Here is a 15,091-nt window from a genome sequence, read left to right on the forward strand (position 1 = left end):
TGGATTTTAAAAATTACCTTTATTGTTTTAATGTTTAATTTTTTTTTTATTGACGTATAGTTGATTTACAATATTACCTAAGTTTCAGGTGTAAAACATAATGATTCACAATTTTTAAAAGTTATACTCCATTTATAGTTACTATAAAATATTGACTATGTTCCCTGTGCTGTACAATATATCCTTGTACATAGTAGTTTGTACCTCTTAATCCCTATCCCTATCTTGCCCCTCCCTCCTTCCTTATCCCCACTGATAACCACTAGTTTGTTTTCTGTGTCTGTGAGTCTATTTCTTTTTTTTTTTCGGTATGCGGGCCTCTCACCGCTGCGGCCTCTCCTGCTGCGGAGCACAGGCTCTGGACGTGCAGGCCCAGCGGCCATGGCCCACGGGCCCAGCCGCTCCGCGGCATGTGGAATCCTCCCGGACCGGGGCACGAACCCGTGTCCCCTGCATCGGCAGGCAGACTCCCAACCACTGTGCCACCAGGGAAGCCCCTATTTCTTTTTTGTTCAATTCACATTTGTTTTATTTTTTAGATTTTACAGTGATATTATACAGTATTTGTTTTTCTCTGTCTGACTTATTTCACTAAGCACAATACCATCCAAGTCCATCCATGTTGTTGCAAATGGCAAAGTTGCTTTTTTAATGGCTGAGTAGCATTCCAGTGTGTGTGTGTGTGTGTGTGTGTGTGTGTGTGTGTGTGTGTGTGTGTGTATACACCACTACTTTTTTTTTTAACACCTTTATTGGAGTATAATTGCTTTACAATGGTGTGTTAGTTTCTGCTGTATAACAAAGTGAATCAGCTATACATATACATATATCCCCATATCCCCTCCCTCTTGTGTCTTCCTCCCACCCTCCCTATTCCACCCCTCTAGGTGGTCACAAAGCACTGAGCGGATCTCCCTGTGCTATGTGGCTGCTTCCCACTAGCTATCTGTTTTACATTTGGTAGTGTATATATGTCCATGCCCCTCTCTCACTTTGTCCCAGCTTACCCTTCCGCCTCCCGTGTCCTCAAGTCCATTCTCTACATGTGTCTTTATTCCTATCCTGCCCCTAGGTTCTTCAGAACCTTTTTTTTTAAGATTCCATATATATGTGTTAGCATACGGTATTTGTTTTTCTCTTTCTGACTTACTTCACTCTGTATGACAGACTCTAGGTCCATCCACCCCACTACACATAACTCAATTTTGTTTCTTTTTATGGCTGAGTAATATTCCATTGTATGTATGTGCCACATCTTCTTTATCCATTCATCTGTCAGTGGACACTTAGGTTGCTTCCATGTCCTGGCTCTTGTAAACAGAGCTGCAGTGAACATTGTACACCACTACTTCTTTATCCATTCATCTGTTGATGGACACTTAGCTTGCTTTCATATCTTGGCAATTGTAAATAATGCTGTGAACATTGGGGTTCATGTATCTTTTTGAATTAATGTTTTGTTTTCTTTGGATATATACTTAGGGGTGTAATTGCTGGATCATATGGTAATTCTATTTTTAGTTTTTTGAGGAACCTCCACACAGTTTTATGTAGTGGCTGAACCAATTTACATTCCCACCAACAGTGTACAAGGGTTCCCTTTTCTCTACATCCTCACTAACATTTGTTATTTGTGGTCTTTTTGATGATAGCCATTCTGACAGGAGTGGGGTGATATCTCATTATGGTTTTGGTTTGTGTTTCTCTGATGTTGAGTGATGTTGAGCGTCTTTTCATGCGCCTGTTGGCCATCTGCGTTTCCTCTTTGGAAAAATGTCTATTCAGGTCTTCTGCCCATTTTTTAATTGAGGTGTTTGCTTTTTTGTTGTTGAGTTGCATGAGCTGTTTTTATATTTTGAATATTAACCCCTTATTGGTCATATCATTTGCAAAAAGAAATAAACTTGATTTGTACGACATGAGTGAATCGCAAACGAATTATGCTGAGTGAAAAAAGTCAGACGTAAAAGAGCATTCCATTTGTATAAAGTTACAGAATATGCAAACTAATTTGTGATGACAGAGAACAGAGTCAGTGTTTACCTGGGAAGGGACTGGGTGGAGGGATGATGGATTACAAAGGGACTTACCAGGAAACTTTTGGGGCTGATGGAAATGTTCACTACCTTGATTGTGGTGATGATTTCACAGATGTATACAGATGTCAAGACTCATAAGTTGTATGCTTGAACATGTGCAATATATTATAAATTTAAAAATTATACTTCAGTAAAGCTGTTAAAACATATTTATTGCACACCTACTCTGTTCCTGGGCCTGTTTGGCCGCTGGTGACACAAGGGTAAGCAAAAACAGACACAGTACAGTACGCCCTTAAGGAGCTTAGAGCCTAATGAGGAAAGAGACATTATTTGAATCATCACTTACAGCAACAGCAAATCTTACCTGTGATCAGTGCTGTGAGGGAAGGAGGGGTACGAGGGGTACATGGTGCTATATGAACGTGTCTGGGGGTGTTTGACCCAGTCCAGAAATGTTTCCCTGAGAAGTGACCATTGAACCAAGGTCATAGAAATCCAGAGTTGGAAGGAGACCTCAAGGTAATCTTGTTTCAACTCTTATCAAACCTATAAATTAAACCTATTTAAGCCAATATCAACAAGAATTTAACCTAGCATGGGTTGATGCTGTACCATCATTATCTATTAGTACTCAAGACATTGGGCTCTAAGTATTAAACATGGCTTACAGATTTTATTTGCATGAGGCTGTGGTCTGAGAAGGTTTATGACCAACCTTCCACCTCCTGTGGTCCTGAACACTCAGGTTTGAGAAGATGAAATGATCACTTCTGTTTATGTGGCACGTTTGTCCTGGAGAGGAGCATGGCCTGAGTTCTGGCCTCATCTTGATAGTCTGTGTGTTCCCAACAGGGAGAAGATGAATCAGTCACCCTCAAATCCTGCACACGGCGGAAAACAGACTCTATTGAGAAGCGGTTTTGCTTTGACGTGGAAGCAGTAGACAGGTGAGTAGTTGTCACACTTTTTCTCAGGAGCAAACATTGCCGAATTTGGATTTCTTTTCCATTCATTCAAAATTTTCTGTTTTTTTCCCCCTCTTTCCCTTCTCCATATAGACCTCAGGCCAGTTACTGATTTGCAAGAATCAGTATAGCCTCCCCATCCTATAGATTCAGCCCTGAACCCCTGATTGGTTGGTTTAATTTTAATGTCAGGGATTCCCTTCTTGGGAATGTGTATTATGTCTCAGGAGGATGAATATATGTTTAAAGAAAACTGTTTAGCATGACTGTTTCAGCTCTTTAAGATTTTTTACTTAAAAATTTTAATGTAATGATTCAAAAGGAGTTAGGTAAAGGGAAAAGTGGAAGAAGTTCTATCAATTAAAGAAAAAGCTTTTATGAGAGAGTAGCATTGACATGTATACACTACCAAATATAAAATAGATAGCTAGTGGGAAGCAGCCGCATAGCATAGGGAGATCAGCTCGGTGCTTTGTGACCACCTAGAGTGGTGGGATGGGGAGGGTGGGAGGGAGGGAGGGAGACGGAAGAGGGAGGGGATATGGGGATATATGTATACATATAGCTGATTCACTTTGTTATACAGCAGAAACTAACACAACATTGTAAAGCAATTATACTCCAATAAAGATGTTCAAAAAAAATGTTTTTTTAGTTACAGTATTTCGCCTACCACTGTGTGTGTGCATCCAGGAAAGAAAGCAAACTGCTTTCGATATCAGTCTTAGGAGAGGGAGCTCTGTGTTGTGTTCCTCAAGATTTACAGTCTCATTAAGTTGTACCATTTCATGGTGTTAAGATAGTTTGACAGCATTCCAGTTCTTTGAGACACTTTACTTGGCAACAGGTTAATTCTTTGAATGAAAGCCATGAGTTAAGCTTATTTGAGCTGTCTATTCAAGATCAGCAGTGCTAGCACAAAGATCCTTAAATCTCATCATGATTGTCCTATAATGCTGTTAATTTATCCCCTTTATTTTTTATTTGTTTTAAAAAAGCTACACCACTTTGTCAAGCCAGTATCTACCCTGTCTGGGGCGTTTACCTGTGGCCACTTTACGGCAGCTCTAGAGGATCTGGAGCACGAGTACCACCTGGCGTGGGCTGCTCCATGTGCTGCCAGGTTTGAAATGCCTTCTTGAGGCATGGTGTGTCCCTGTGTTGTGGCCCCTGAGGCTGCTAGAGCGCCCGTGGAGAGAGCATGCCTGTTTAGCCTAAATCAGACGTTCATGGAAACTAACCATGTCTCATTAGCAGTCTAGTTATTACAGCTTTGGCTCTCGAGTCAGGCAACCCGGATCTAAATTTTGACTTTGCTGCTTAGTAGCCATGTGACTTTGGGCAAATCACTTAATCTTGCAGGGTCTTGATTTCATTCTCTGGAAAATGAAGATGGTTATAGTACCTGGTTCCTAGCATTGTCAGGATTCAAGAAGAGAAGGCATATAAAACACTTGGCAGACTGGCAAATAATAAAAGCTCAACAGTTAGCCTTTATTATCTGTTAATTAGCATGTCCTGCATGTTTACCTGACTTGATATTTCAAGAGCTAGACTCTAAATGCAGAGAAATCAGTATCATTTGTAAAGAAAAGAGAGTACCCCAATCGTTCACCGTGTGTGGGTTGTGAGAGGGGAAGGGAGTGGAGAAGGGCTGTATGGTGGGGTAGGTGGAATTGGGGTAGCAAAGGGGGATTGCAAAAAGTGTGCCTCAAACTAAGATGATGCTTGACTTTAAACAGATCCTGAGTCAGGATGCCTTAAGCCCTTGTAGGCATCTCCTCTATTCTAAGCATGGAATGTACTGGAGTTCATATTGTTGGAATCCATGAAAGATGGATTAGCAGATGTACTTGTGTGGAAATGGAGCCAGTTGTTTGATGCTGGTCAGCTGAATAGTTCCCAGAGATGATCGCGTGTTTGCAGGACTACCTGGGTGAGGGCAGTGCCCTGCGTTGCAGCTCTTGTTAGATTTGGAAATGAGGTCAATGATTCTTTCTGAAGCTGAATTGTTTTCTTCTTCAGAAGTCTCCCAGAAGTTGCCGAGAGTTGCTTTTTAGGCAATTAAAACTCACCATGGTTCCTCCATCTCATTTCCACCCTTACCAACACTTCCTACCACCTTCCCCCTGTATTATGCCCAGAAAAGCTTTGCACGTCCCAATTATAAGCTGAGAGCAAATGTGTCACATGCAGCATACTGAGTGGGTTTGGGAAGTCGATTTCTTCTGGGTCATCATCTCTGGTTCCCTTGGCATGAAGCGGAGGGGCATGCAGTTGTGGAGCAGAATGAGGCTGCTACATCTCCTCTTAATAAGCAGGAGGGGAGGAGATAGTACTGTTGTATTGTTTGTAGTTTTGATGTTCTGTGTATTGTGATGCTTTCTGCTTGGGGAGAGCCTGCCCCCTTTCGGGCCGGCCAGTTCTTAGAGTCAGCCGAGGGTTCAGCGTGGTGAGCGCCATTGATGTGTGGACTTCCGGTCCAGAGCCACAGCACCTCTACTGGCTCCAGCAGCCCAGGAGGCAATATTCCTCTACCAGACACCTAGGGACCACTCCCACAGCCTATTAGCACCTGAGAAATTATTCAGACCAGCCACTCCTAAACGGTTTACCTATCCCTGCCTTGCCTTTGCTGCAGAAACTCTTAACAAAGGTCGTGGTCTAGGCTCTCCCCTCCGACCACTTCTGCCTCCTGGATGGTGTTGGTGCTTTCCCATGTGGCCCTGTGTGGTGTGCCAAGTGTCCTGTTTCTAACACCTGTGAATATAAGAAACTTGGTTTGCCTGAGCCCCTTCTGTGTCTCCTTTTGTGGTCACACCTGACTGGCCATCACCCGAAATAACACAGAACATCAATGAAACCCCTTCTCTCCATTTTCTATATAGGTTGTCGTCTTTGGTCTCAAAGGTTAGGGTACTGTTGGCAGTATTTTCTTTAGTGTCTTTCTGCATCTTCCCCCCACATTCAGGAAGGGACTGAGGTGACAGGGAAAAGGCATTTCCACACACTCAGGGGAGGCATTCCTGGGAACTCTGCCCGGAGTCCTGTTCTCTGGAAAACTCCTACACCTTGCTTTTTCACTAGCGTACTTTAGCAAGGAGGGGATGTGCTGCTAGCTGTCGTGCTGTCTTTTCAACCTTCCACAGACTTCTCAGCTTCTACCTGCTGAGCTGGGTAGACAGAGGGGCAAAATGCAAAGTTTAGCACCTAGGAAATGTGAAAGTAAAAGAGGGAATGGTTTTTATATATATATATATATATATATATATATATATATTTTTTTTTTTTTTTTGCGGTTCGCGGGCCTCTCAATGCTGTGGCCTCTCCCGTTGCGGAGCACAGGCTCCGGGCACGCAGGCCTAGCAGCCATGGCTCATGGGCCCAGCCACTCCGCGGCATGTGGGATCTTCCTGGACTGGGGCACGAACCTGTGTCCCCTGCATCGGCAGGCGGACTCTCAACCACTGCGCCACCAGGGAAGCCCGGGAATGGTTATATTTAATAGCATGAGGTTTTAGACTGTTCCCAGAGTATGTTAACCTGTAGCATGGATAATCATTATGTAGTATCTATTAGTGTTTTATTCTATCAAAATATTAATACATGCTAAAGTGTGGATTATTTGACTTAGAATATGTGATGATGTGTGGTTTTAAGGTTGAATACTTTTATCCTTCAGGCTCAGTGATGATGTTTCACGTTGCTCTGTAGCAGAAGCTGTAGCCTTTAGGAAGTGATGTTCTAGGAGGTTGGGGTTGCAAGCTGATGACATCAGTGTCTCTTACTGTGTGGTGAGAACCACTCACTCTCAGCGTCTCTTACTGTGTGGTGAGAACCACTCACTCTCAGCGTCCACAGGGGTGCTTGTTAGAACTATAGCTATAGGCCCCAGACCTATATAATCTGACTTTATGCAAGAGAGACCCTGAAATCCACTTTTTGAATAAGCTCTTCTGTTACCCTCTATTCTTAATCAGAATTGGTACATTAAACAGCAGGCATATCACAGTACAGTTTTCTCAGAGCACATGAAAGCATTTTCCTTATTAGAAACATAACAAGCAACAGTAAAACAAAAATAAAAAAACCCTCAGCCTTCTTTACTAAGGAGCTTAATTCTTAGCCTTGTGGAGGAGAATATAGCTAGTAGTAAAGGTGATCACCAGCCTCTGTTACAGGTTACCAGGAGAAAAGCAACAGCTATGACCACAGTAAAACCCACTTTTTTAGTTAACTATGGAGGTGGGGTGAGGGGACCAGCAGTAAGGGAGCGCTTTCTGGAAGCTGAACACTGTTCATGTATTTCATGTAATTCGCGTGTAATCCTCACTACAGCCCAGGGTGGCGTGTGCTCCAAGTATCTCTTGGTACTGAGGAGGAATCTACAGTTTAGAGGGTGAGTCTTACCCAAGTTTCAGGTGGGATTTGAACTGAGGGTCGTAGGACCTCATTGTAGGGCACTTTGCTGCCTCAAAACTCAGGGTTTTCAGAAACATTTCGAGTGATAAGCCCAGTGCTATCTGTACTTGGATTTCAGGGCCACCACTGACAGTCACTTTGCTGACTGCAATCTGAGGAGGGCTTTCTCACTCTAATCATTGGCATTTGGTGCGTAAACTAATGGTGGGTGAACTAAAGCAGCACACTTGCTTCTGTTCCCATATTTCCTGCCCTGTACCCTTCAGAGAGCCCTTGCGTGACTAACAGTTTAAAGAGGCACTGCAGAGAGAGCACAGGCCAAGCACAGGGCACATGGTTCCATAAATGCTATGTATTTTTTGTACACCTCTTCTTTTACCTTTTATTCTTAAGATGACACTCATTTCTGTTTATCTCAGGAGACTAGCATAAGTAAGAAGTCAAAGCAATAGTGCCATTTATCAGTTGATTGTTTTCATTGTATCCCAACGCGTTGCCATCAATTTGTTAATCCTCAAATCCTGCTGGAAAGGGGTTAATCTCTGACATTTCCGTCCTCTAGGAAGAACTGTTGTGACTCTGACCCATGAATGAGCTAGAAATCAAATTAAGGGTTAATCCAGCGCTTAGGGGTTTAGATTTACAGTTCTTGAACTTCTTGTGTCAAAGATCCTCTTTAATACCGTGGATACATTTCAGAACGTTACTTTTAATTCTTACATCTAAGTTCTCTTACAACTTTAACATCACAAAACTAGACCTGTACTCCCTTCTCTGTATCCTCCATCCTTCCATATTGACTTCCACATAATTACATAACTCTACGTAATTACATCGCATCTATCCCTTTTCTCTAGTGTCTGCCTTTTTTTTTCCCCCCTTTTTCACAGTACTAGTTTTGGGGAGAGGTTCAGACCTAAGAAGATGCTGAAGACCCCTGGACTTTTCTGAGCAAATGTTGCACAGGCTCATATTAGCTCTTCCTGCCTTTGGCTTTCTTTGAAGAGAATTTTATTGTTTGCAACACTGAAAAGTGAAAGTTAGTAGAAATTCTTGTGACTTCAGTTCCAAACTGAAAAATTGCTTAGACTGAGGGATCATGTCCATCAAATCAATGTGATGCTTCTTTGAGTTTCCCTTCTGGTTTTGTTTTTCAATTCATTTTCAGGACTCTAGCATTTAGAATATTACGTGGCTTTAAATGAACATGTGTGGGTTGCAGTAGTTGTGGGTGTTGCTACAGCATTCTCTGAAGAAGAATATTTTCTTATTTTCCTAGAAGATATTTGTTATGGCTTGAGTCGTGTACCTCCCAGATTCATACGTGGAAATTCTAATCTTCACTCTCTGACAACGAAAATTATTTGGAGATAGTAGAGGTCTTTGCAGAGGTAGTTAAGTTAGAATGAGGTGATTAGGGTGGGCCCTAATCCAGTATGACTAGTGTCCTTATAAAATGGGGTAATTTTGACACAGAGCCAGACAGGTACACAGGGAGAATGCCATGTGACCATGAAGGCAGAGATCAGGGTGATGTGTCTTCAAGCCAAAGAATGCCAGAGATTGCTAGCAGACCACCAGAAGCTAGGAGAAAGGGATGGAAAAGATTCTCCTTTCCATACTTCAAAAGGAACCTATCTGCTGACACCTTGTGCTCGAACTTCTAGCTCGAGACCTGTGAGATAATAAACTTGTGTTGTTTATGCCACTCAGTTTGTGGGTCTTTTTATAGCAGCCCTAACAAACCAATATAGTATTGAATAAGAGGGCCTTTCTCACTGAAACAGCCATAAAAGGGGCCCCCGACAGCCTTTTAGATGGATGGCCCAACACACACTCCTTTCACGTAAATTATCTAAATTATCTTCTGTATTATGGATACTCTTTACGGCAGCCTAAGCTTTCATTAGCTTTTTAAAGTCATCCTTTCTTTTTTTTTTTTGCCGTACGCGGGCCTCTCACTCTTGTGGCCTCTCCCGTTGTGGAGCACAGGCTCCGGACGCGCAGGCTCAGCGGCCATGGCTCACGGGCCCAGCCACTCTGCGGCATGTGGGATCTTCCTGGACCGGGGCACGAACCCGCGTCCCCTGCATCGGCAGGCGGACTCTCAACCACTGCGCTACCAGGGAAGCCCAAAAGTCATCCTTTCTTATCCCTTAATAAAGAAGCATTCTTTGGTGCCTTTGTATTACCTTACCATAGAACCAAACATTTGAAAGTTTATATGTTATATTGGTTAATGGACTAAAGAATAGATTTATCATTTTTTCTTTAAAGTGTGTTAACTCTTTTTGAGGGAGCTTAGTGTAAAATTCCTGGGTAAAAATGGGACTTCATCTAAAAGCAGCTGTTAGGGGTAGTGGTGTGTCATCCTTGCCAGTGTCTGTCTTCAGTCACTTTGAACAATTAACTCCACCGTGCAGTAACTTATGGAAATGAATGAACAAATGTAGGGGAAATATTTGTTTAAGCTAAAGAATCATGGTGATAGTCATCTCCCAGCATCTCTGCATTTGTTTATCTTTAAGAGATGTCTCACAGATGTATGTGACACATGTGTATTTTCTCCCAGATGTCTTCCAGGAGGGACCACTAAACCATATGGAAAATAATAGAAACAAAAGGCTTCTTTTTGATGCACTGAATCAATGTAGTCTCTTGAGAGGTGGTGTTTATACTTGGGGAAAGGAAATAATTAGAATGCTTTATGTTTTCCAGGACTAGCTGACCCCAACAGAAGTCCATACATTTCAAGACGTTATGTAGGGTGTTGAGTGCCCCATTCCCACCCTTGGTTCTCTCCAGAGGTGGGCAGCAAAGGACAACTTATTAGGATGACAGGGGTACTGGGTGCTACTGGTGTCACGGGGACCAAGACAAGCACAGTCCTTGCCTTCATGGATCTTACCGTTGATTGTAGAATGGGCAGACACATACACATACATTCGTGCAACTGAAGGTATAAGTACTAGTATGTTGAGTGTTCCAGCAAACTTGGAGGACCAGAATGCTGTAGGGAAGATGTAACACACAGAAGGACTTCACCCTTCTACTCTTACAGAGAATGATGGCATGACTAGAATGCCCTGAATTTTCATTCCCTCTCTCCTCCCCTCCCTTCCTCATTTATTAACCATAACTACATACTGGAGACGCTACTGACCGTGGAGATATAAAGTTTAATGAAGCATTATGAATCTAATGGACTTTCCTTCTTAAAAGTCATCTGATTTTTCTTGCAAACCAAATCCAAAGTCCTCCTTCTGTGAGCTTTCCACGAATAGGTAAAGACAGACAGCTTTCTTCTGAACCAGTCCCAGCCTGGCGTGTCATACCCACTGTCAACTGTATCCTCGCATCCCACCGTGTACTGTGTATTTGCACAGTGTACGAGCTTTTCTTTGTATTGGTTGGCTGGTTGTTTAATTAGGTATGTTTTATATAACTATGTTCAATTCTAAATATCTGTCTCAGGTAATTTGCTCCCAGAGGCCGAATAACGTCATTTTATCCAGTTTTTAATCCAGTACTGTGTGCGTGTGGTTGTTCAATTTTGTTTTTTATGGTAATGCAATTTTTGAGTTAGATTATTTTGTTCTTTCCTTCGGGACTTTGGTGAAGTACTGTGTAAGAGACTACAGGAGCTGAATCATGTTAGTTGATATTTAAACTAAAATTTGAGCGAGTACACACACAAACTGCATTTCTGTATAGGTAGGACAAAAAAAAAACAAAACAGGAAAATGGGAGATTGGTAAGAATAGTGGTGGCTAGAAAGATTAATGGAAAATCTGAGTAATCTACCCCAACCCTCCAATGAGTCACCACTCTTATTTCAAGTCCATTTTTATAGAAGGCTGCATGATGTTGGTAAAAGATCGAGGCAGCCCTAAGTTTGAGTTTGAGATCTGCTTCTTTACTAGCTGTGTGAGTCTGGGCTGGTGGTTTAACCACATCTGTAAGGTGGGGCTAATCATACCTACCTTGCAGGATTATTTTGAAGGTGGAATGCTGTAATATTCTTCCCTGATGGTAGTTCTCTGTCAGAAGAGGTTGTTCCTTTGAAGTTTTTTGCTCTACCCTAAAACCCAGGACTTCCTTGTTCTTAATGGTGAGCCATAGCTTTGGAGGGTATTTCTTTGAGCCCGTTTGTTTCATTTTGATGGCGTGCCTTTTTCCTATAGTGCCATGACTCTTCAAGTCATCAGTAAGCTGTGGGTGAATACAGGTGCTTTAAGTGTATATCCGCAAAGGGGCTGCCAGGGGAAGAATCTGTTTTCAAATTATATATGCGATAACCCGTTATTTATCGACATTTCCTATACAAGATAAAAGGTTTAAGCCCCTCCTTCCAATTTATGGTGTCAAAAGGAAACCGTACTAATTTTAAGTTAAAATAATACTCTATTAGTTTGGTATGTGGTGTGTATGCATGTACTTGTTTGTGTGTCTTCGTGAGATTGTGTGAGTGTTAAGACTGTGTTTTCCAAAAAGAATCATCTTATGTAACAGACTTTGTTTCAGTGCTCAGCCTCTAGGTGGCAGTTTTGTATATGTATTAGTGACTATTAGCTGGTCCCGTTGAAAATTAGCCGTCCTTTATACATTGACATTTAGTAGTCAGTGGTGCGTGTGTGTGTGTGTGTGTGTGTGTGTTTCTGTGGCAGAAATCATCATGTGAATATTACCTCTTAAAGGAAGGGTATTCTAAGTGACTCATTCTTTCTCTAGAAATTCCTTCCTCCCACCCTTTTGTGATACATCATTTCATACCCAGTTTCCTGCAGAAGCAAGCATGCTCAGTTAATGTAACTTCTGTTTAAACATTACATTTAACCTTGCTTTCTGAGCTCAAGTGTCGGGCTCTTTGCTTCAGGGACAGCTTATTTGAGGATAATGAAAACAGATGAGTGATTGGGACGGTCTAGTGTGTGTGCTGAGAACCAGCCAGTCCTGCTTTTCCCTCTTGGTGTGGCCTGTCTTTATCTTTTGCAACAGATGAATCCATTTTTCCTGGTTTCAAACTTCCCCTCCCCTCCCCTTCTCACCCCTTGTTTGAAATAATATTTGATTTTGCCTTCCTGCTGGTTGGTTAGAGTGCTGGTCTCAGTGCCATTGACATTTTGGAGAGGAAATGGCTTTTTCCTTCCTCAGAGGGTGTTCTCCTGCTCTGACTTCCATGATTTGGGTGGGCGGGGGTGAGGGGGGGAATATTGTACTTTCTGAATTGCTCCTTGGCTGTTCTGTAAAATGAGCTAGCTAAGAAGTTCTTAGAATCTTTAGAATTCATGTATTTTTTAAATTACTGTTTTTTTTCCCTTTTAAAAAGTTAAATGAGAAAGTATTTGCTGATGGATTCTGGTTTAAGTAAGAGTGGGATGTGTTCGTTAATGGACTGTGGTGTGAAGTAAGGCAACCTTATTTATATTACTTCTGTTACTTATTTCTATTCTTATTACTGTTTCTATTCTTTAGCCTGCATAGTGAAATTTGGAGTTTTACTGATTGAGTATACCAGTTTATTTGCCAATTTCTAAATATAAAATGAGTTTATTTTTTGAAAATTTTGCTATCACGTAAGTCCAAAGAAAGGAGATGGTTCAACCAGCAAACTCCACTTACTTGCATGTCTGATCATCATGAGATAGAATACTAACAAAGAAAAATTGATAAATGACCTAGAAGATTTCTTGAATTAGAGTATTTTTCAGTTTGTTATCAAAATAACAAGTGTTCGCATTTCCCCTGAGTGTTACTCATCCTGGCAGTTCATAATGCTTTCTCCTGGTGCTGGGCGTTGAAATCTGCTTACTCCTATGTCCTCGGTGCCCATGGCATGCACATCACTGGCACTCAGTATGTTTCATTTAAGACCGTGTAACTTAATGTGCCAAAGATGTCTTTGTCTGGGCTTCCTGTTTCATGACTTCAGTCTCCTTTAAAATAAAAGTATAGGAAATTATCTGATGTGATTGGCAATATTACTCTTCAGACTATTATCATTGCTATGGTCCTAATTATTTTAGAACGTTTCCTCCCAGGACGTCACTGCTGTAGGTTATAATAGGTTATGGTTCATTCATTCATTAGGATCAGATCCTTTCTAAATAATTGATTAGAAGCCTGCTTCTGAAAACTTCTTAAGGGGGGTGTGTGTGTGTGTGTGAGAGAGAGAGTGTGTGTGTGTATGTGTGTTTGGGGTGGGGGGCGGGGGAGAGGAAGTCCCTTCCTCCCTCTCCCCTTTCCTTCCTCCAGAGAGAGAGAGAATGAAAGAGAGAAGTGCCTTCTTTCCCCTCCCTCCCTCCTTCCTCCTAAGGAACTGGTCACCCTGGATCCCCAGGGCACAGACTCTGCCTGCACAAGGGGGCAGTACAGTGTTGTGCTTAAAGTATGGGCCTTGCTATAGAGTCAGGCAGACTGGGTTCAAGTTGAGGCTTTCTTGCTACCTAGCAGTGCAAGATTGTGCAAGTCATTTCTGAGTCTCAATTTTTAAAAGAAGTATAATGATAGTACTGCTTCATTGCAAGGAACAAATGATAATGCAAGCGAAGTCCTTAGCCTGGTGCTTGGCCCGTAATAAACACTCAGAAACCTTAGCTGCAGCTGGTGGGCCACTGGTTTGCAACGTCTGGTTTCCCTCTCACGTTCTATTTCTCTCACCTGTACCCCATCCAGGTTACCATGCCATATGTATTCTTCTCATGTGCAAGGATATGTAATGCACAAGCATCGTCAATGGTTGATTATCTCAGAGCATGCATAGTTCTGCAGATTCATAAGTTTTTGTCTCCACATAGTAGATGAATGTTGCCCTCCTGTGATGACACTGGGTCCGCAGCATTGGAAAAAATGGGAAAGTATCCCAGGGTCCTCCTTCATTGATGAACTGGGAAGGCTTCTGCTAAGTTGGACTGTGAGATGCATCAAGAATACAGACATGCATCATTGTTGGTCCCGGTGCATGAGATGATGTTATAACATGTGGTGATGGCCTGGGGTGGAGCTCAGGTAGGGAGGGGCAGAGAAGGACGAACACAGACCCCAGAAATCGCAGGCTGGTGGTCCACAGACATGTTTGGTTTGGCTTGAGTTGTTTAAGGCAACATTTTAAAATGGGAAAAATCTGTAAATATTGATCGTGACTTCCCATGTGCCAGTTGTTTATATGGCTGAATGGCGGATGCCTCCTTTGGGTAGGGTGTGTGCTCTTCACTTTGCTGCAGTCTCCACCATGCCCTGTTGTCCCCCATCATGATGACAGGGGACAGCTGCCACTTTGCCTTGCATTTGCACTGTTGTTTTTCTCATACAGGGGAAACCCCCTTTGTTCCTATGACTCTATCAGAAAGCAAAAGTGCAGAAGAATAACAGGCTGCATGTTTTAAGGAAAATGAGACCGAGCCTATTTTCCTTGGGGCAGGGAAGAATCTTATCCAGTTTCACTCATTTTGCTTACTTGCCTGGTCACTCTAGATGTCTGACTCTGTAATTTCATACCCGCACGGAAGAGATGTCATTCTCCGGGATTATTCTGCGTTGGCCATATCTTTGTGTAAATGAAGATATGCCATATGTTTGTGTAAATGAAGATCTACTGAAACCTTGAACACTTAAAGTTGCCAAGGAACGGCTAGGGACCAGTTTTCCAAGTAGCACTTTAAA

The 15,091-nt window shown here is 42.3% G+C and overlaps 1 protein-coding gene across 8 annotated transcripts in view; it reads left to right on the top strand.

The window, feature by feature from the left end:
- ARHGAP26 (Rho GTPase activating protein 26) overlaps positions 1-15,091 on the top strand; it is a 470,178-nt gene that overhangs the window by 152,203 nt on the left and 302,884 nt on the right. For all 8 annotated transcript variants that reach the window (XR_004036031.3, XM_030841061.3, XM_060296385.2 and 5 more), the window contains one exon: positions 2,895-2,989. Coding sequence is in view for 7 of the 8 variants with exons in the window: in XM_030841061.3 (XP_030696921.1) it covers positions 2,895-2,989 (95 nt within the window). In the remaining variant the exon portion in view is untranslated. The remainder of the gene's footprint in view (positions 1-2,894; positions 2,990-15,091) is intronic.

This window comes from Globicephala melas, chromosome 3 (assembly GCF_963455315.2).
Source record: "Globicephala melas chromosome 3, mGloMel1.2, whole genome shotgun sequence".
In the NCBI taxonomy this organism is placed as follows: Eukaryota; Metazoa; Chordata; class Mammalia; order Artiodactyla; family Delphinidae; genus Globicephala; species Globicephala melas.